Below are 22,579 nucleotides of genomic sequence, written 5' to 3' on the forward strand. Positions count from 1 at the left end.
AGACAAGTGGCAACAAATACAACATCAAATAATAATAATAATAATAATAATAATAACCACCAAACAGACTAAGATATATTGAGTGAACATTGCTAAAATGGGCCAGTTTGGAAAATCTCCTGTTCTTGGTTTTACGTTAATCGTAATGCCACATATAACACCATATAATTCCTGGAAGCTTATTGTCCTTCATACAATTTTAAAATTAAAATAAAAAGTACCAAACACAAATAAAATGATTCCTCTTCATATCTCTACTGAACAAATGAGGAAACTTCTTAGACAATACTGCTAAAATGACAATCTGTAAAAATAACACTTTGGAACTGAGATATAAAATACAATCATCTTTTACAGTACATGTATAAACTTTACAATCCCTAATTCAAGTTTTAACTTTTATATCTTCTCTCATTCTCACTCATTCTCTACAGCGCTAATCCTGTACAGGGACACAGAGGGCCTGGAGCCGATCCCAGGGGACTCGGGGGACACAAGACAGGTCCACCCTGGACGAGGTGCCAAATCGAGTAACACTGCTTAAAATTACAAAGATAAAGTTTCAGCCATTTGTTGTTGCGTTACATAAAACGCATACATAGTGTCTTACATCATGTCTTACTCTCTCAGTTCAGCAGGAAGTCACGCAGTCACAGTTTAAGAGTTGTTGAATTGGGTGAATCTCCTTCAGAGGCTGTAAAACAGATAAATTATTATTAGTATGAATTTGGATTCGACATGACACATGGATTAGAGCATAAATTCAGCTAACAGCAGAAACCCTCACATTAAAGTGTATACACAGACTGTTTAAGCGGTGTGTATACACTACACTGTGTGTTACATTTAGATAATCTATAAGGGGTTAAATTAAGACGGGTCATTAGAATCACAGGGATTCTGTTCAGCTCATTTTATGATTTACAATTTGGGGTTTAAAGGTGGATTGTTATGTTTATAAACCTACATGTTAATGTTAATCCAACATCAACGTGTGCAGAGTAAAGCTAATGATCACCAAGACATGATTAATGGATTAGCCGACTTCAATACACCATGGTGTGATATTATTGTCCATCATCTGATAAGCAGCTCGTTTTTTTTTTATCTTAGGATCTGGTCTCTGGATGGAGAACTTTATTCCCTCATTAGAACTTGTATGTATGTATGTATAAAATTAGAAAATGTATGTATAATGCATTAAATGCTCACCTACAGTGGATGTTTGTTGCACAAACTTAAAGCGTGAATTAGAGATGGTACATGACTCGTTCTCTGAAAGCTTTCTGTCTGCCTTCTTCCTCCTCTTACCAGAATTCTTCTTTTTCTTCCAGACCACAAATCCAGCAACTATGGCGATGAGAGCGATGAGAGCGATGAGAGCCGCGACTAGACCAATGATGACACCAATCGATCCTCCACCTGTTAAATCAGCACAGAGTCTTTATTATCTGCTGCAGCAAGAAATCAGCTTTCACTCTCTACAGCTCTAGTTTATTAGGACCTTTTGGTACTTCTCGCACTAACTCCTTCTCCAAGCTGCTGTGCTGAACCACGCAGGTGTACGTGTGTTTCTGCAGCTCCTCAGCTGGGACTTTCAGAATGCTTCTCTTCTGGAAGCTTCCATCCTGGTTGGATAAAGTCTCTCTGAGCTCCACGTCCTCACGCACGTTCTTTCCGTCCTTCTGCCAGGTGATGTTTAATGCTTTGGGGAAGAAACCTGTAGCGTGACACACCACCTCTGGAGAAGGAGATGAGCATCTATGGAACACTGACACCTTGGGACGAACTGCAGAGACATACAGAGCCAGAAATATTACAACACTATCAGATTTATAAATGTACTGTGGAAATAACTACAGTTTGTTCATGTGTGTGTCGTAGGGTGAGAATTTCATTACTATGTACACAATAGGCTCTCTCTGTGTGTGTGTGTGTGTGTGTGTGTGTGTGTGTGTGTGGGTAGGAATGTGATTCTAGTTTGGGCACTAGAGTGTGTGTTATGTAGTAGTGTGTTGGAGTGTGTGTGCTAAAATGATGAAGTAGTGGGTTGTGTGTAAGTGTCTAAGTCATTAGTGTGAGGGAATAGGCACTTCTGTAAAAAGGTGTTGGTGTGTGTACAGTGGTGTGTCTGTGTGTGTTGTGAAAGATGTTGGCATGTGGAATGTGATATGTACTAGAGAGGGGAATCACCAGTCAGGTCCCAATACGACATCACGATACCTACTGTAGGTTCTAATTCAATTAATACTGCGGTTCACAATGTTAATAAATATCCCGACCCGATATTATACTTTTTACAATTTTCATACAATTTTAATACCTTGAACTAAAAAAGCCATAACTGCAAAGTTTTATATCTCGATTAAATAGGTTCAGTAGTGATTTGAACACGAGTAATTAAATGTATACTGTTCCTTATAACATTTTTCTTACTTAAAAACAAAGCACAACATTTAAACACTACAAACTAACTTTAAATACTGTTAAACTTTGGATTGCGAGCTTAATGCCCTCTGAAACTGTTTGTACATCAAAGTAAATTTTCCCTGTAAGAAATAATGGAGACTCTGATGATTAATTCCAAAAATATTCATATTAATTAATTCATACAAAATATTAACTAAATTAACCTGAACTTTACACTGAAAAGAATCCAGACAGAGCAGTGTTTACATTAGAGTGTGTGTGAAGATGAAGTAAGACAAGAGGAGGAAGGAGGGGGCTACTGTGTAGAATGACTCACACACACACACACACACACAGACGGAATCACTGACACTCAATGAGATTCTGGATCCTTAACAAGGAACATCTCTAATGATGCTTGCTTTAGCTTTATGCACACACACACACACACAAACACACACGTGTTCACAATGATACACATTGTAACCATGTGTATGTGTGTGTGTGTGTGTGTGTGCGCATGCGCACTACTGAATCACTCCTTTAATCAGATTTATCTCCCACACTGCTCCAGCCTTTTAACTTTTTTTTTTCCTTCCTGAGGGCTGCTGTTGTAGTAATTATATTATAGACAGAAAAAAAATGCTTTACGGGCACACACACACACACACACACGGTCACAATGTTATAATAAACAGTACACACACGCACAGATGTTCACTATACGAGTGATGCACGCGCACTGAAACTGAACATGGGACACGATCACCCACAATCCCACAGCATGAGAGAGAGAGAGAGAGAGAGAGAGAACCATTGGCTCAGTGATGCTTTGGAGACAAAGTGCATGCGTACTACTTGTATATCAAGACCCCACTCGTTTATCAAGTTAAGATTTATTGTAAAATTTGCTCGTCTTGCAAAACACTCACAGATGGAGATGTGGAGACCACTTGAGATGACCAGCCAAAAGACCAACAACAACAACGTTACTGAGCAGCAGGTAACTCGGCTGTCCGCCGTTAATATTTCTAAACAACCTGAGCAAATACGTCAGTCCCACCACACAGGATGAAAATGTGTGAATTGTTTAGAGTGTGACCTGTAGGATTATAAATCCATGATGACATTTTACTGCCTCAAACGCCCTAAAAGTCTCAAAAGTCAACATGACAAGCTGAGCGTCCACAAGCGCTATTAGAATCCTCAAAGGACTTCTTACGTGCTTGATTTCCAAGACTAATTTACACCTGTGTTATTGTGAGACTTGTGTAAGCATGAGTGGGTTTGAGACTAATTCTCTCAGAGTTTGGGGAAAAAGGCAGATTGGAGACTTTTAACGTGTGACTTTTAATTATGTAACACCATGAAAATGTGTTTCTGTTGCTCCACTCTGAAGCTTCTGCACTCTGAGTTGTTTATATCTGAGGCTGATCACCTGATCACCAGTCACGACCAATCACACTGAAAACCAGACTATTCTGGTCACTGGCTGATCGACCGGTTCATCTCTGTCAAAAATGTAATAAAAGTTTTAAAAATAATAATAATAAATTTCAGTGTGATGCGTGAATCACCCCACAAAAGAATCGCTGTTCATAACTGAATCAGCCTCTCCAGTATGTACTGTATACCATGACGGTGTGTGTTGGTGGACCCCACTGGTGTCTCCCCACAGGTCAGCGCTCATGAAGAGACTCATTTCAAAGTTTAACCATCACATAAATAATAAACACGTCAGTGTAAATTGTGGTGCTGCAGCCTCTGTTTCGTGTTTTTCCCTGTTCGTTTGTCTGATATGTTTAACCTCACCCACGTCTGAAATGTCAAATATTTTACAGCACAACTTACACTTAGTGTGTGTGTGGGGTCAGTGTGTTCTGCCAGACATAACTGGTGTTTAAAAGCCACACATTTCTGAGGCTGCACATCCCTGGCATGTTGGCACAACAGGTTTGTTACCTGCTACTAGTGTTAGTGTACCGACTCCCTGAGAGACGCCCCTTCATGTGAACACTAACACACACACGCACAGGTTAGTGGACGGGTCCATCATCACTGGCTGAATTCTCTTGGTTTAACAGTTATCTACACTTTTGGTATTCTTTATATGTGGGATCTTTAGTAACTTTAAACAATTAAATAAACTGTAATAAACAGAGGAATTCAGAGCCGGAAGTGTATCGAGGGGCGACTGGTACATCAAGCAATAATAACAACAATTGGGTACTTGTCTTAATCCTGATCGTCTTCTCTAATCTTACACAAGTGTTTAATATTTAAAACTTTTTGCTCTCAGACTCTCTCTCATGCAAATGCTTTTTTTTCCCAGAACCCCTGATCCGTGCTAAAACTAGCCTGCTCTGCTAAATATCACACAGATAACGTTCAGATTAGTAACTCATACTGTAGCCCAATTATACATGCACAAGTCTGTCCAAGTGTTACACGATAAGAGTGAGTGTTTATAAGTGTTTATGTGGCGTTTAAGAGGCAGTTGGGCTAGACGTGTTAATAGAACATGACTAATGATATTACCCAGGAGTGATGAAAAGGTTTGTGTGTTCATTAAATCTCACACATTACAGTATGCTTGCTATTACTCCACACGTTCTTATAGTAAAGTTGACTTTTGAGACTGCAGAGGAGGGGACAGTGGCTGATGTCTTTAATTTTGTACTTTAAACACCCACAGTCTCCACCTCAGTCATCGATACATAAACACCATAAGACGAGTCTGTGAGTAAACACCAGTAAACAGTGGAGCTGAGATGTTTCTCACTGAAAAGCTTTATTGTCAGGGGCGGTCAAAGGTGGCTGAACGGAAATGAACCCAATAGCAGACAAACAGTGATTAAATGATAGAAAACAGTGTATTAACCTTTACTTTATAAACTGAGGCTTCGGTAGCAGGCGCAGCAGGAGCAGGGGAGAGAAGCAGTGGCTGTGTGTGTTTAGTGACTGGGAGAGTGGGGAAGCCTTTAGTGACGAGAGAGGAGGCGGGGCTATGACGCGAGGGGATCTCCACAATCCCGGAAGTCGGACGCGGGGAATCCTCTCAGGTTTTTGCGAGCGGTCTTTCGCTGTCAGTCCGCTTAGCACGTATAGGTTGGTGGATGGGGTGCAGCGGCTTGTCCTCTTCGGCGAAAGTGAAGATCGGCGCGCGCCGCGAGCGTCTTTTCTCCGCGAGTACGGGAATGCTCGAATGCGGAAGTGCTCGCGTCGGTGGGAAAGCCGGCTGGCGGGGAAGGTGAAGTGGCGGCTGGAAGAATCGTCTTTGTCCAGGTAGAGAGCGAATGAATCGAAAAAACGTGAGTGCAAATCCGAAATCCTGGGAACATGCAGGGTCATACACATTAATCAGTCCGAAAACAACAGAAGTACCAGGAGGGGCGTAGACGGGAGAGAAGTCCGAAAAACAGGCAGGGTCGATAACAGGCTTAACAAAATAGACGTGAGGCACACGAGTAAGATACTGCGGCACTGAATGGTTCACTCGGTGTGCTTAAAAAGCCTAGAGATGATTACCTGATCGAGTTCAGGTGTGCGTGAGTGGTAGGTGAGCTTGTAGGAAGAAAAAACCTGGAGTGGAGTTTAGGGTCTGGAGGTACTGGGTTGGTCTGGCTGGCGTGTAACAGTACCCCCCCTCCTGGTAAGAGACCAGAGGTTTGATCTGGGAGACGTGAAATGAGGGGTTTATCCGACGCATAGTGGAGGGAAGACGGAGTCTGACAGTGCAGGGGTTGATGACTTTAATAATTGTGAATGGGCCAAGAAACCTGGGGGTCAGTTTCCGAGAGATGGTCTTGAGGGGGATATTACAACGGACATGACCCTTTGCCTCACTCAATAGGGCGGCGCCCTGGAACGGCGCCGGTCAGCTTGTTGTTTGAAGGTTGAGACAGCCTGACAGATCTTCGACCTTGCGTTTAGCCAAGTTCTCCGGCATCTATGAATGAAGGCTTGAGCAGAAAGGACCGAAACCTCCTCCTCCTGCGAGGGGAACAGGGGAGGCTGGTACCCGAGACAGCACTGAAAAGGCGAGAGGCCGGTAGCCGATGTTGGTAGGGAGTTGTGGGCGTATTCGATCCACGGGAGCATTCGGCTCCAGGAACGTGGCTCCTTTGAGATCATACAACGGAGGGCTGTCTCCAGGTCCTGGTTGGCCCGCTCCATCTGGCCATTAGTCTGAGGATGATACCCCAAAGATAAACTGGGTGTGGCACCGATAAGTTTACAGAAGGCAGCCCAGAACTGAGCTGCAAACTGGGGCCCACGGTTCGATACAATGTCTATCGGGAGTCCATGAAGCCAGAAAACATGAACAACTAGTAGTTCTGCCGTTTCCTTGGCGGTGGGGAGACTAGACAGGGGAACGAAGTGAGCCGCCTTGGAGAAACGGTCCACTACTGTGAGAACACAGGTGTGACCGTCGAACTTGGGGAGTCCGGTGACAAAATCAAGAGCTATGTGGGACCAGGGTCTATGCGGAATTGGAAGAGGTCTGAGATGGCCAGCGGGCGGCTTATTGCTGGTCTTATTCCTTGCGCAGACATCACAGGCACTCACAAAATGGCGGATGTCGTCTGTCATGGTGGGCCACCAAAAGCGCTGCTGGACAAGGGCTAATGTGCGTGCTGCCCCCGGGTGGCAGGCCAGCCTCGAGCCATGCCCCCATTCCAGGACACTAGGTCGTTCTGCCCCTGGGACAAAGAGCTTGCCTGTTGGTGTCTCTGGGGGGCCAGGTTTCTGGTTGAGCGCCGTCCTGACTCGCGACTCGACGTCTAGTAATGCGGCCCCTACCAGGCATCGAGGGGGCAAAATGGTGGCTTCGGATACTTGGTTCTGGACTGGAGAGAACTGACGGGAGAGTGCATCCGGTATAGTGTTCTTTGAGCCTGGGCGGTAAGACAGGGAGAAAATAAAACGCGAAAAGAATAGGGACCACCTCGCCTGTCGGGAATTGAGGCGTTTGGCTGTCCTGAGATACTCCAGGTTTTTGTGGTCTGTCCAGACCAGAAACGGGGTCTCAGTCCCCTCTAGCCAGTGTCTCCACTCCTCTAATGCCAGTTTCACCGCCAGTAGTTCTCGATCACCAATGTCGTAGTTCCCTTCAGTGGGCGAAAGTCGGTGAGAGAAAAAACAGCAGGGGTGTAGCTTGTTGTTTTTGGGTGACCGCTGTGATAGTACCGCCCCTACTCCAGAATCTGAGGCGTCCACCTCGACAACAACCTGAAGGGAAGGATCGGGCTGTTGGAGAATGGAGGCCGAGGTAAAGCGTCTCTTTAGTTCCTAAAATGCTTCAGCGGCTTGTTCTGTCCAGACAAAAGGACTCTTTACTGAGGTCAGGGAGGTGAGTGGCATGGCTACCGAGCTATAGTTGCGGATACATCGCCTGTAAAAATTGGCGAAACCCAAGAAGCGCTGGAGGTCTTTACGGGTGGTTGGGCGGGGCCAGTCAGTGACAGCTCGCAGCTTGGTGGGGTCCATTTGGATCTTTGAAGGGCCAATTATGAAGCCCAGAAAGAAAACTGAGTCGCGATGAAATTCGCACTTCTCAGCCTTGACGAAGAGCTGATTCTCTAGAAGCCTCTGAAGCACCTGGCGAACATGTCTGGAATGTTCCTCCAAGGAGTGGGAGAAGATTAAAATGTCATCCAGGTAAACGAAAGCAAATACGTTGATGAAGTCCCGAAGGACGTCGTTGACCAAGGCTTGGAAGACTGCCGGGGCGTTGGCTAGTCCGAACGGCATTACAAGATATTCATAATGACCGGACGGGGTGTTGAAGGCGGTCTTCCACTCGTCTCCCTCCCTGATTCTAACCAGGTGGTAGGCACTGCGAAGGTCCAGCTTGGTCAAGATTTGGGCCCCCTGCAGGAGGTCAAAGGCGGTAGACATCAGGGGTAGGGGATACCGTTTTTTAACTGTAATGTCATTAAGCCCCCTATAATCGATACAGGGACGCAGGGACCCATCTTTTTTGGCCACGAAGAAGAAGCCAGTCCCGGCGGGTGACGATGAAGGTCGGATGATGCCAGCGACTAATGATTCGGAAATATACTTGTCCATGGCCGCCCTTTCATGTTGTGAGAGTGAGTAGAGGCGTCCCCGGGGTGGACTCGTGCCTGGAAGGAGGTCGATGACACAATCATAGGGTCGATGTGGTGGAAGAGAAGTCGCCCGGGACTTACTAAGGACTGTTCTGAGATCCGCTTAGTCATTTGGGACCGAGGAGATGTCAGGGAACTCCTCGGAGGGTATTGTTACTGAAGCGGGGCTGAGCGCAGACTTGAGGCATGAGGCTAGACAAAGAGAGCTCCATCCCAGGATGGCGTTATTTTGCCAGTCTATTTGCGGGTTATGGCGAATTAGCCAGGGGCTTGAGCCTTAGGCATGACTAAAAACGATATTTTCTCTGAATGGTTCCCAGATGTCCTCAGGGTGACAACGGCGGTCCCAGAGGAACGGTTGGCACGCGCAGTTCCTCCACCTTAGAAGCACTAATTAAGTTCTGGTCAGAACCGGAGTCAACGAGGGCATGAAAAACGCGGGAACAATTCTCCCAGAGGAGCATGACGGGGAGAAGGGAGTGGTCCCTAGGCGACTGTCTTTGGCACGCCCAGTCCAGTGTGCCTAGGTTCACAGGGGGGAGGGGGGCGGGCTTGCTTTTAACGGGCACTGGAGGCGTAGATGTCCGAGCTGTAGAACGGGCACTAGACCTGAGCTGGAGTCTGGTTTGAGGGCTATGTCTGGGGCGGAAGCGTCCGCTGGGTCCGTCATGGCCGCAGTATCTGGCACTGTCAGGGGCGGTCAGAGGTGGCTGAACGGAAATGAACCCAATAGCAGACAAACGGTGATTAAATGATAAAAAAGCGGGGGGATCTCCACAATTGCGGAAGTCGGACGCGGGGAATCCTCTCGGGTTCTTGCGAGTGATCTTTCGCTGTTAGTCCGCTTAGCACGTATAGGTTGGTGGATGGGGTGCAGCGGCTTGTCCTCTTCGGCGAAAGTGATGATCGGCGCACGCCGCGAGCGTCTTTTCCCTGCAAATACGGGGATGCTCGAATGCGGAAGTGCTCGGGTCAGTGGGAAAGCTGACTGGCGAGAAAGGTGAAGTGGCGGCTGGAAGAATCGTCTTTGTCCAGGCAGAGGTCGATATCGGGAAATCCGGCAGCGAGAGCGAACGAATCCAAAAATGTGAGTGCAAATCCGAAATCCTGGGAACATGCAAGGTCATACACATTAATCAGTCTGATAACAACAGAAGTACCAGGAGGGGCGTAGAAGGGAGAGAAGTCCGAAAAACCGGCAGGGTCGATAACAGGCTAGATCACACTGAAAGCTGTTTGACAAATCAGACGTGAGGCACACGAGTAAGATACTGCGACACTGAATGGTTTACTCGGCGTGCTTAAAAAGCCTAGAGATGATTACCTGATTAAGTTCAGGTGTGCGTGAGTGGCAGGTGAGTTTGTAGGAAGAAAAAACCTGGAGTGGAGTTTGGGGTCTGGAGGTGCTGTATGAAACACAGGTGATGTATCTAAAGCTACTCAGAATAAGCTTTTAAACTGCTACAAAATCTACTGTAAGGTCATAATAAATGCTTTTGTGGGACTGAAACACATGAGTACTTCATAAAGCTTTGTTTATCATTATTACCTCATTAATGCACCTTGGAGTTTTTCACATAACCACATTCCTACCACCTGACAACACTCTGGTTCATAGTGCACCACAGGTGTTGTTTTTAATAACTTTATTCTCCCTTAGTGTGATCTTTTCATTTTAACCTAACATTAATATTCTCCTACACTTTGTTGCGTGTATGCGGTTTTGAACTGGCTGTTATAACATTACAATTTCCCTTTAAATCATTTTGTTGTCTCCTCATGTTTATTAGTTAACATTAGCTAACACAGCTGTACATCTGAGAGAAGACTGGCAGGTTTTGAGGTGTGATGGTCTCCTGCAGGTCACTCAGTCAATCAGATCATCTCGTCAATCAATCAGTACCATTTACACTTAAACATAACCTGGTCCAAGACCAAACCACTGCATGTATTACTCACAATTGGATGGTACAATAAAAAAAGAATTGTGTGCACACACACACACACACACACACACACACATATATTACCTCCCCTTTGCAGAGTCTTGTTGCCATAAGACACAAACTTCTTTAACTGATCAATACAGTCAGTCTTCAGGAATGTCTTCCAGTATTTAGCCGTAGTGCCTTTAGGATCCCAGTCCCTTATAAATCTCTCAGCTTTATCATTATCTGCAGTCCAGGTTCCATTTGTCAGATTCAGACTGATGAAATCTTCTCCATCATAACCGTACTGATCGTATCCTCTAGTGAAGACATCACCATCGAGCTCACAGCCGAACATCTTCTGTAGTGTATGATCTCCTGCACACACACACACACAAAATTTATATGAGTTTCCATTCCATTTTCACCAAAGACATTGTGTATAAGAACATTTAATATCTCCTGTTCTGTGAGATTCTACACTGCATGGACACACAGCTCTGTGTGTGTAAAGAGAGAATTACAGTCTGTAGAAGAGTTAAGACTGAAGGGTACCGAAAAACTATTTAGTTTAATAAACTGCAGAGACCGAGTCCTAGGGACTGGGATGATAAAACCATCTGCTATCTGAACCACTGCAATATGCAAGAAATAAAATACAGAGCTTGTGGATTCACAATAAATGAGATGGATGTTTTTGAAGGATGAAAAAGTTACAATTTTATCTTTAAATTTATATTACTGTATATATAATACCATACAGTTAAACCTTGGATTGTGAGCATAATTTGTTCAGGAAGCATGCTTGTAAATAAAAACATATATATCTATATATGTCGTTTTACAATCCAAAACTATTCATATGAAATAATTAATACAAAATATGAAGTAAAAATAAAACAAATGAACCTGTAATTTACCTTTAAAAAGAATCATGAATGTAGTGAGATATCACACACACATTACAGATAGAGACTCTCACTTAACCAAGCGTGCACACACACACACACACACACACACATAGAGACTCTCACTTAACCAAGCGTGCACGTGCACACACACACGCACACACACACACACACACACACACATATGCACACTAGCATGCACACAAGGGGGGGGGGCTGTGTGATCATGTGATGATACTCAATGATACTCTGTACTCGTAAATCAAGACACACTCGTTAATTAAGGCAATTTTTTTGCTTGTCTTGCAGAACGCTTGCAAACCGGGTTACTCTCAATTCGAGGTTTCACTGTAACCTTGTTAAAATGTAAAAAACAATATTAACCAAACGTATATTTCCCCAGAAATGCACAGATGGCTAGTTCTGGTTAGCCATATGGCTAGTTTTGGATTTTTTTTATTGTATTAAACAGGGCGTAACTTTACAAGATACCAGCTCAGTTGCCACACATTAAGGCGAGAGAGAGAAAATGTGTGAACCGGCACAGTGTCACATTACGCGTGCGCGCGCACACACATAACGATGGGCTGAGGAAGGAAATAGATTTCAAACGTGCTTTTAAACACAAAATAAAATGTGTTTTACACACACACACGGGGTCACAGTGTTGAAGTAAACAGTACACGCGTGCACGGATGTTGATTATACCAGTGAGAGACGAGCACTAAGGCCCAGCAAGGGAGACGATTACCCACAATTCTGCAGTGCAAGAGAGAGAGAAAAATCCTTGGCTCAGTTGTGATCACGTGACGCTCGGCGTCAAAACAAGAAGCGCATACGTGATACATGATACTCGGTGCTCGTAAACCAAGACTCGTTAATTTTCCGAGTCAAAATTTATAAAAAATCTTTGCTCATCTTGTGGACACTCGCAAACCGCGTTACTCGCAATCCGAGGTTTTACTGTAGTTGGTTTGTTTTCTGTGAGACACCTGTTAATGCTCCGTGTGGATGTTTTTGTGACTCTAAACATTCCTACTGACACATCTGTTGCGCGGTTCAGAGGGTGAAATGACCGCGCGCTGCACAGATACAGCATGAGGAATCACTTTATAACTCCACTCTGTAAGGTGAGTAATCAGGTCACTGTCTACATTCTCTACTGATTTCCAGTCAAATTGAAATAAAGTGCTCATTAAACATTACTTTCTTTAGTCATAGCACATGAGCGTTATTTATTTAAAAGATTTACTTATGTAAACATGTTCATGTAAACATAAATTAATCATACAGATGTAAACAATTAATAAATAAATGCAAGAAATACTATAAATAAATATAATGCCTGCTATAATAAAGTTCATTGATTAGTATAAATACATATAATAAATATCTAATCATGTATTTTCTATTCTCAGGATCATCTGGGTTTAACAGAGGTCTGGTGTGTGATGGCAGCATGTCCTTGTGACCTGGAGAGACCAGGAATGGCTACAAAATTCTCCCATCAAGAAGACAACATTCCTAAAAGAGAGACACTTCTGCTCTTTTTTTCTCACCTTGCTGTGTGTAGGTTTTCAAACTTCACTGTGGTGCTGAAACTATTGGATTTGAAACCTCACCGTGCATCAGTGTTTTGGGTTTAACATGTTTTCTGTGCCGTGTGTTTATATCGTATTTTTGTAAATACCTAAAAATTTAATATATACTGTAAAATCTAAGATAAGTGTGGGGAATTTGGAATAGAGACAAAATACTGGATAGAGTGTAAAATATTTAAATAAAAATTATTCAATTAAAATATAATTCAGGTAAGTTTTATAACAAAAGTAGCTGTCAAATAGGAGAAAAAAGTAAACATTAAAATGTAGCATATTTTTATATTTACTTGTATTTGCATAGCGAGAGGGTGTGTGTTAATGAAATTAAAACAACAGTTGGTCCATCATCTGCATCAACATTCTATTCGATCTTTCGATGTTCCTTCCTCTGTATCTGTACTCAGCGCTGTTCCACCTAAACTTGAGATTTCATCCAGGCATTATGGGTCTCCTGCGCGGCACGTCAGGTTTTTTCCTCTTTCTCCTGATATTAGCTGGCCTTGTGCTACTGTCAGTGGTCTCGGTCTGTGTTTCCTCCAGCGTCTGTCTGCAAGAAAATATAAAAGCAAGAAATTAGCTGAAGGTTGCAACCATAAACAGCTCGTACAAATTGCATTATTCCAACATTTAAATTTAGTCACAGCAATCATAGCCATCACAGATAACCTGAAATTGTGTGGAGCTTATGCGGCTCATCAGTATCTCAGTTTTTATAAGTGTATCTGAAATGTGTTTGAGTAGATACATAAAGGTTAGACATAAAACAATGAGTAAAGAGTAAAGTCCCTGTAACTCTAATAGCTACACAAACACAACACTAAAGTTCATCACATTCTACTGTTTTAAACTGGAAATGATCTGAGGCCATAAAGTAAGCAGATATGAGGAGTTAACTTTGTTCTGAGTTAATGTGAAAAAATCCTGTATATCTAATTATATTCATTTAAAATGTCACCACAAGATCCACAGACAATCACCAGGAGACGTTGTGATAATATGAGACTCTCTTTAACAGCGTTAATAACGTTAGTATTTACCCACGTTAGATGTTTTGGAGATAAAGTCAGAGAGGACAGATTGAGGTGGTTTGGACATGTTCAGAGGAGAGATTGTGAATATATCAGTAGAAGGATGCTGAGGTTGGAACTGCCAGGCAGGAGGTCTAGAGGAAGACCAAAGAGGAGATTTATTGATGCAGTGAGAGAGGACATGAAGTTAGTTGGTGTAAGAGAAGAGGATGCGGTTAGATGGAGGCAGATGATTCGCTGTGGCGACCACTGAAAGGGAACAGCTGAAAGACAAAGAAGAAGAAGAAGATTACCGTTAGTATTTAATATTAACTTACCGTTTGCTCGCAGACTCTCTGCTGGACCAGGATCCACACTGTCCGGTTCGGATAATAAAGGTAGACGGTGTCGTGAGACAGACTCGATCACACTTGATGGTTTTTATCTTATTAATCTTTTCCTCACTTCAGTATCGCATTTGTTTGTTATTTACACGCGTGTGTAAATACTTGCACTTCTGTAAATATCAGAGTTTTTATGTGTAGTGTCCCATTATTTTTGGATGTTTTTCATCTGCGTAAATTTCAAGCAAATTCAGTACTTATGTCCCGCCTTCCGTGCTGGGGAACGCATGAATTGTTCCTAAGACTACCTCTGCAATCCGAGCATGGATTGGTTCACGAGCTTGGAAAGATTGCATGCATACAGACAAAAATCAACTGGTCCCGAGGCCAAGTATGCTCGAAAACGCTTCCTGAACCCCAGTGAGAAAACGCCTTTGGATTCAGGTGTATAGAGCAGGAACATTTATAATGACCAAGTGATTCATTTATTACACCTCAGTTCAAGTGTTTAGCCAGTCTATGGGTGGGGAAATTACAGTGTTCGAGTATGTAGAACCCGACTCAAATTCTGTACAGCACATTTTATCACATGATTTCTGACTGAGGCTGTCTACTAAGAACTGACCAAATTGTTTAATTTTACACTTTTGGTCCATTAGGCACTCCAGATACACAAATACACACGTACAAGAACAGATAAAGTGAGTTTTCCACATTTAGGCTTTCACTCTACTGCTTTCCTCAGCTCACAAAATATTAACAATATCAGTAGAAAGAACAAACTCTCTTAATGTCCCTAACATTCTTACACTGTAAACTCTCCATTCAGGTCACCATTGACCCAAAAGTTAAATGGGTCTCCTGTCTGGTACTTTTCTAGCATGCACTCATTCCTCCAATTTTTCTTCTTTAAATTAGCATCAATTTCTTCTATAAATATATTCTGTGAGTTCACCCACATTGAATTGGGGTCACAACAAGCAACAAATGGTAAAAGAAAAACCACTGAAGCTCAACTGTGGATCTGTTCTGTCTGTCCAAAGTCAACCTTAGATCTTGAAGATGCTAATGTTGTTATTTTATAAATTCTGTTTGTTGAATTTAGTCACGTTGTGAGGCTAACGTTGCTAATAATAGTTTTTATTGCATGCAGAAGCACTATCTTTGGGTTGGTCAGAATGTACTAAAGAACTGGTTTGAAATATTTTTAAGGAGTCAGACCAGTGTGATAATTCACAAATAAATGTAATTTAATTCACAAATGTTATCTAAATTTACAAACCACTCAATATTTGTGAACATCCCTATTTTTCTGTAGATTCTTTAAGACATTGTCTTAAAACGAAATGGCATCATGGTTCAATTATACTGTTGTATTCGGTGCCCATTTTAAAGTGTGTGTTGCAGCTCACAATAAAATTGGATTTATGTTGGAGATTCACCCCTCATTCAAGTCTCTCTTCTATATCTCAACAAAAAAGGAAAATAAAACTACATTTACTTATTCTGAAGTGGAAACAAATTCAACAGAACTATCATTATGACCCAAGTACTATGACGGCAATGGCACAACTGCCTGGGCCCAATCACTGTTGATTTGCAACTATATTATTACTATGATCATTATTATTATACATTATTTAACATTAAAGATAGCTAGAGATAATCTTTTAAAAAAGGTAAAAGGTAAAAACATCCCATGTTTAAAGTGCATGATCTGGGCAACTATGTACAGTACTATAGACTCCAATAAACGGGTCTCCGCAGCGGATCGTGTGATACACACACGACTTTTGGCACAGGTTTTACACTGGATACCCTTCCTGACACACCCCTCCCATTGTACCCGGGCTTGGGACTGGCACTGCATGCAGTAGCTGGTTTCTATGTGGTGTGGCAAGCTACCAACAGCAGGGCTCAAACCCAGATCCTCAGATCCCCAAATCAACAACCTAGAGCTTCCTGAGCCACCCCCCCCCCCACCCAGTCTATTGTGTCTATATTCAATTCAAAACATGTACTGTACAAGCACAGATGCACTGGAACACATTGTATTTCTGTGAAACATTAACCTTCAGTACAACATGACCTTGTCCTAGATTATAATATTTATTATAACTAATGTTCTCTCAGCACGGTGAGTCGACTCGTCTGGCTTGGAGAGAAATTACTGAAAATTCATGGAAGTATATATATAAAAAAAAATAATAATAATAATAATAAAATGTTGGTATTGTGAGTGTGTGTGTATTAGTGCTGAAAGTACTGAATGTGTTTTACCTTTAGTGGGATTAAAGCTCTTCTTTGTTTGATACACAAAGCCTTGGAACCAGTCCTGCTGATCCTTCATATGCTGTGTCTCTCTGTCCCAGTAACCTGTATCATTAACTTCAATATTCTTAACCCACTCCGTCTTTGGGATCATCTTATCGATGTTGCGGTCATAGGACACAAACTGCTCTCCATCCACCAGACCCACAGCAGTGAAATGCCCATTGGAAGTGTAGAGGTACTGCAGAGTGTGTGTGTCTGTAAAAGTTCACACACATTCATTAACTTATCATATTTAAAACTATAAAGTTGCATAAAATAAAAAAAAGAAAATGAAAGAAACCCAGGATGATGTAACTGTCACCTACAACACTGACTGACTGAGGACACAGTATGAGGAAAAAAAAATCCTACCCGGCTGTAACTTGCTGCCTCAATATATATTATATATATATATATAGTATAAAAATTAATCCTTCAGGCTCAGTCGCATTTGTTTATAGAGGTACCAAGTACCAATAGTCAAACACTGGTGTGAAGGATACATTTATTTATTTGATTGTTTGATATTAGAGGGGTTAAATTAAATACACATAGAAGGAAGGTTTAGATGTTTAAAGATTGCAAGTGATTCAGCTGAACAGGCAGAAAGTTCATTCCACCATGTACAGTAGGTGTTGAGAAACTTAACCTTATCCCTGAGTGAGCATGGAGCGAGCAGTCAGTCAGCTGTGTATGATTGTGTTGGCTCGAGAGAGAGAGAGAGAGAGAGAGAGACATAAAGAGAGAGAGAGAAGGTGAGTGTGGAAGCGTTAGCACCTTTAAGAACAGCTGGAAGAGGAGACAGGAAGACAACAGTATGGAAGATTTAACACGTTCAGACATCAGATCAACATGAAGCATCAGATCTATGAAAAAGAGAGCAAGAGAGTAGAATTAACTCTTTTATGAAGGAAAAAAAATACCTCACAGTAAGAAGTTAGAAATGAGAAATACTGACATGCAGTAGCAGAAAAGAAAAACACTTTCAGCAGGTTCGAGGTGAGATTCACGGAGCGGTGTAGAACACAAACACTGACGTGATATCTGTCGGCTGTCATCTGTTACACTGAAATTAGTGTTAGATCTGTTAGTACTGTTAGTAGGGATGTGGTTTGCTGGCTTTACCTGTAAGGTGCTATAACTATAGACTTAGTTTATTCCCTTAAGGATTAACGAGCTGCAGCTCACGTGGTAGCAGATAAATTCAAGTGAAATCACAATACTAAAATTATAGTACAAATTTAAAATTAAAAATAAAAAGTTAAACAAAGCCGTTTCTTATTTGCGTTGAATTTAAGCAGAGTAAACATTCACACAGCGAGTCTTTGGATTTTATCTTGTGTTAATCATGTGTCAATTAATTCACTTGACTAAATCTGTCCCTCTTCCCAACACTGCCATCATCTGGCCAAAAAATGTAATCGCACCTATAAAAATTGATCTCGGTGAAATGTAGTCTTTAAATATTGATTAGGGGAGTCAAGGATGCCCTTTTATCTCACAGCAAATTTCCTAATAAGAAATAATGGAAACTCTAGGAAATCCTTCCACAACACAAAAATATTCATATAAAATGATTGATAAAAAATGTAAAGAAAAATAAAACCAATTAAAATGCGCTTTACCTCTGAAAAGAATCAGTCTGTGTATGTGAAGCAGAGATTAATTTAGAGATCAACTTCAAAGGGGATGCCATTCTGTCAAAGTGTCAAAGTTACCATCAGGATATCTTCACAGGACGGACATTTTCTATCATTGTGCTCCCAGACTGATTTATTGAAACCGGTGGGAACGACTCATTTCTCCCTCACCTCCACACGCACACATACAATGAACAATATACTTTAGACATTTTAAACATTCACTTACACACTAAAAATATTGTATATAATTGTAAATATTGGTATCTGGTGCACTACAGTGTCTATTTACACTATCTACACGTGAGATAATTTCGCAAAACCACTGCTGCGGAGACGAGAGGATGACATAATAACTTTCAGCACTACAGCCGAAAACAAAGAAATCACTAATTAAATAATGAATTATTAGTCGGTCTCCTTAATGCAGCAACATGCTAATCATGTTAGCATTAAGCTAGCAACATTACCAGCATGCTAATTATGATGCTAGGGGGTGTGACTTATTAGTATCATGATAAGAATGAAAAACTGATTGGTTGCCTGTGTAAGATGAGCCCTCCCCCATGTCTATATGAAATAGTAAATGGATCCACAATTAGGCCTTGTTCACACGGGCGTTAAAATCGAGCGTTTTTCCGGCGTTCGTAGCGTCCGGTGAGCGCGGATTAAGCGCCGTATGTTTTCTTCACATAGGAGTCAATTAAAGTGTTTACACGGGCTTTGGTGATGTGCGTTTGTTCTGCTGCGCGTTTATATGGCGTCAAAAAAACGTTGCATGCAGCTTTTTCTTGGCATTTAAATCCCAACAAACGCAAGGAAAACACTTCTAGTGCGTTTTCTTCCCGTTCATTTTACTCTTCGGAGGATCGGATATATCCCATGATCACACATGCTATACATAGGGAAATGCGGAAAAAAAGCTGCAGCATTGCACCAGCTGCAGCAGACAATTAAAAGTGGAAACTGACATCCGACAGTAATTGATAAATTTGCGCGGAAATATTTCGCATTTCTCCATAAACCACAAAAAAACTTCCTTTAATCCAACGTTGTGCAGTCAAGAGAGTTAACCCAGTAGCGGCGGTGATTTTTTTCTCTCCCTACCTCGCCCTATTATGAGAATTTTTAAAACAAGATTAATGTCTAATATAGCAAAATAGTCCATATTAAAAGGAGGCACCTCAAATAAAACGGCTTTCATATCCAGTTCCCGACACACTGCCTCCACAGGTTAACACACAAACTACAATCTGGGCTGCAGGCTGGCGTTAGACAGAGACAAATGAACGCCGGTGTAGAAGTCAATCAAGCGCCACAACAAAACCCAAAATAAACGTCTAGGACGTTCAGAGCGCGTTTGTTTATCCAAAAACTTAACGCCCGTGTGAACAAGGCCCTAGGTTGTTTCAAAGTTCCTATAAAAGTTACCATTGCATGTCAATAGGTCAAATTTGGGCATCTCATGTGTTATGCTCTAAAATGCCTCCCTGCCACGGATTGCCCCCTCTACATAATCTCTTTTAAATATTATATGAATATGATTTCGTAGGTTTATGGTTTACAAATTACACGAAATGAATTTGATTATAAAATAAGCAATATAAAAAAAATGTAATATAAAATATATACTTTCTGCATGTAAAACGTATATTTTTATATCGCTTATTTTATAATAAAAATCGTTTCGTGTAATTTTTCATCATAAACAATATTTATTTAGTGTAATTTGTGATAAATAAAAGTGTTAGTTTTGTATTACATGACAAACACCTGCAAAATAAATGTGCCATAAAATAAACATTATATGAGAATTTGTATTAATGGTCTCGACGGCTGTCACGTGCCTAGGGTTAATTATAATACTAATAATATATTTGATAATAATAAACCTATGAATTAATATTCTTATATAATATTTATATGTAGGGGGAACCATGCTGGGGGAACCATGTGTGTGTGTGTTGGGGCAATCCGTGGCAGGGGGCATTTTAGAGCATAACACCCACACGTGACCTGATCTCGTCGTCGTGGCTCCCTTGCGCCATAACCGCTCGCATGCTCTCCGCAGCAGTGGATGCGCTTATATTCACGCAGACGAGAGGAAACGATGGACGGCAGAGCCGACCGGTGTTCTGTCGATTTTTGCTGCCTTGTCGAAAAATGCTACTGTAGCACAAATCGATAGCAGAGTATATCGATTTACGCTACCGTTATTCGTACTGTAAACCTTGCAAGTGATTCAGCTGAACAGGCAGAAAGTTCATTCCACCATGTACAGTAGGTGTTGAGAAACTTAACCTTATCCCTGAGTGAGCATGGAGCGAGCAGTCAGTCAGCTGTGTATGATTGTGTTGGCTCGAGAGAGAGAGAGAGAGAGAGAGAGACATAAAGAGAGAGAGAGAGAAGGGGAGTGTTAAAGCGTTAGCACCTTTAAGAACAGCTGGAAGAGGAGACAGGAAGACAACAGTATAGAAGATTTAACACGTTCAGACATCAGATCAACATGAAGCATCAGATCTATGAAAAAGAGAGCAAGAGAGTAGAATTAACTCTTTTATAAAGGAAAATCCCCTCCAGTGACAGAAGTTAGAAATTAGAAATACTGACATGCAGTAGCAGAAAAGAAAAACACTTTCAGCAGGTTCGAGGTGAGATTCACGGAGCGGTGTAGAACACAAACACTGACGTGATATCTGTCGGCTGTCATCTGTTACACTGAAATTAGTGTTAGATCTGTTAGTACTGTTAGTAGGGATGTAATAGTGCAGGGTTAATGGTGCAGAAGTTAGTTAGGAGTTCTTTTGCACTTATTGTTACTAAGTTTTTTGTAAATGAATAAATGCTGACTAAAATTACTGAAAAACTACACTTTGGACGTTCAATGTAATTAGAAGAGCTTCAAGTATACCAAAAGATGTAAATGTAGGTGTTTTCATTTTAGTAATAAAGCTTTTCCACGATAGTTTTCTGCTCTTAGCTTTTATTTTCCTCAACGTTAAGGCTCATTCATGACAATTTATGCAGAAACTCAAATGTTTCGGTCAAAGAAAGTAAGAAAAACTGTTTAAACACTGCCAACCGAAGTCTCAGCACCAAGGTATATACCAAATACTAACACCGGGTTGCTCCGATGTCCATATTCTGTGTAAAATAAAGGCGCTACGACACGAAGTGAACACAGTAACACCATTTTGGCTCCGGAGCGCCGCTGTGTTTGTTTTCTGCCACAGACAGTGATTGAGTTAAACTATTCCCAGCTGTGTATTTGTATACTGTTAACTGTATTTCGCATAATAACTGTCCAAATTGTTGTTTGTTTTAGACCTACATTTTATTTTGATCAAGTTTGACTTGCTAAACAAACTGGGTGTGGTGCAGCGTACCCTCTGACATTTTGGACTGATTAAAACCAGGTTCATAAACTGTATATGAATCTTTTTTTCCATTAATTTACATCTTTAAACTCACCTGCTAATGAAAAATAAAAAACACGTGATGAAAAGTAGAAGTTTTAGTACAAAGCTGTATCTCTCCATCTTCCCATGGAGACCTCCGACTAAAATAGTGAACAAGTATAAAAATATCTCCGAAGTAGTTTTTATCCTTTGTATATGTGTGTGTGTGTATATATTATTTACCATTAGGCATGATTACGGGGTTTGTCCACAACAGGTCACTGATTTCAGAGTAGTAGTGGTCTATCCGAGTGCTAAACTGTGTGCGCGCGCGCAGGAGCTTAGGCACAGAAGTATAGTGGCCAAGAAGCAGTGTTGCCAGATTGCTCAAAACCGAGAATACATTTAAAGAACTAAATCCCTCCTTTCCATTATAAGTGTACCCCTCCTGTTGTTATTGTTATTATTTATACAATATATTGTAAAAAATATTAATTGTAACCTATTATATTTTCTAATATATGTGAACATAATGTTTATAATGCTTTATAAATGTATGTTGAATGTTAAGAACATGCAATAAAAAACAAACCAAATTTGTTTGTTTGATTTCAAACCGCAGGGAGTGTAAGTGCTCAGTTCACAGGGAACTGTAATGGTTTAGAGAACAACTAAAGTGACTCATTGGGGCGTTAAAAAATAGAGGTTGAAAAATTATTGATATAATTATTACCATTAATATAGAGGACGATATAATCTTCTTCTTCTTTGTCTTTCGGCTGTTCCCTTTCAGGGGTCGCCACAGCGAATCATCTGCCTCCATCTAACCCTATCCTCTGCATCCTCTTCTCTCACACCAACTAACTTCATGTCCTCTCTCACTGCATCCATAAATCTCCTCTTTGGTCTTCCTCTAGA

At 41.4% G+C, this 22,579-nt stretch overlaps 1 protein-coding gene across 1 annotated transcript; it reads right to left on the reverse strand.

Moving 5' to 3' along the window:
• Positions 1 to 333: 333 nt before the first annotated feature.
• LOC128509628 (BOLA class I histocompatibility antigen, alpha chain BL3-7-like) lies at positions 334 to 21,969 on the reverse strand. Its single transcript, XM_053481439.1, has 6 exons — positions 21,905 to 21,969; positions 16,591 to 16,839; positions 10,553 to 10,828; positions 1,505 to 1,789; positions 1,213 to 1,422; positions 334 to 694 (listed from the first exon to the last, which is right to left on the reverse strand). The coding sequence occupies exons 1-6, from the start codon at positions 21,912 to 21,914 to the stop codon at positions 651 to 653; spliced, it is 1,074 nt and encodes a 357-aa protein (XP_053337414.1). The 5' UTR covers positions 21,915 to 21,969; the 3' UTR covers positions 334 to 650.
• Between the last annotated feature and the right edge of the window lie 610 nt (positions 21,970 to 22,579).

Source organism: Clarias gariepinus, chromosome 21 (assembly GCF_024256425.1).
Source record: "Clarias gariepinus isolate MV-2021 ecotype Netherlands chromosome 21, CGAR_prim_01v2, whole genome shotgun sequence".
NCBI lineage: Eukaryota > Metazoa > Chordata > Actinopteri > Siluriformes > Clariidae > Clarias > Clarias gariepinus.

What these genes read in the sequence shown, in the direction of transcription:
- LOC128509628 (XM_053481439.1), bottom strand. An exon ending in AGTGCGAGAAGTACCAAAAG is followed by an intron (nt 1,423 to 1,504) that starts GTCCTAATAAAC and finishes CTGATTTAACAG; the next exon opens with GTGGAGGATCGATTGGTGTC. An exon ending in GCAACAAACATCCACTGTAG is followed by an intron (nt 695 to 1,212) that starts GTGAGCATTTAA and finishes TCTGTTTTACAG; the next exon opens with CCTCTGAAGGAGATTCACCC.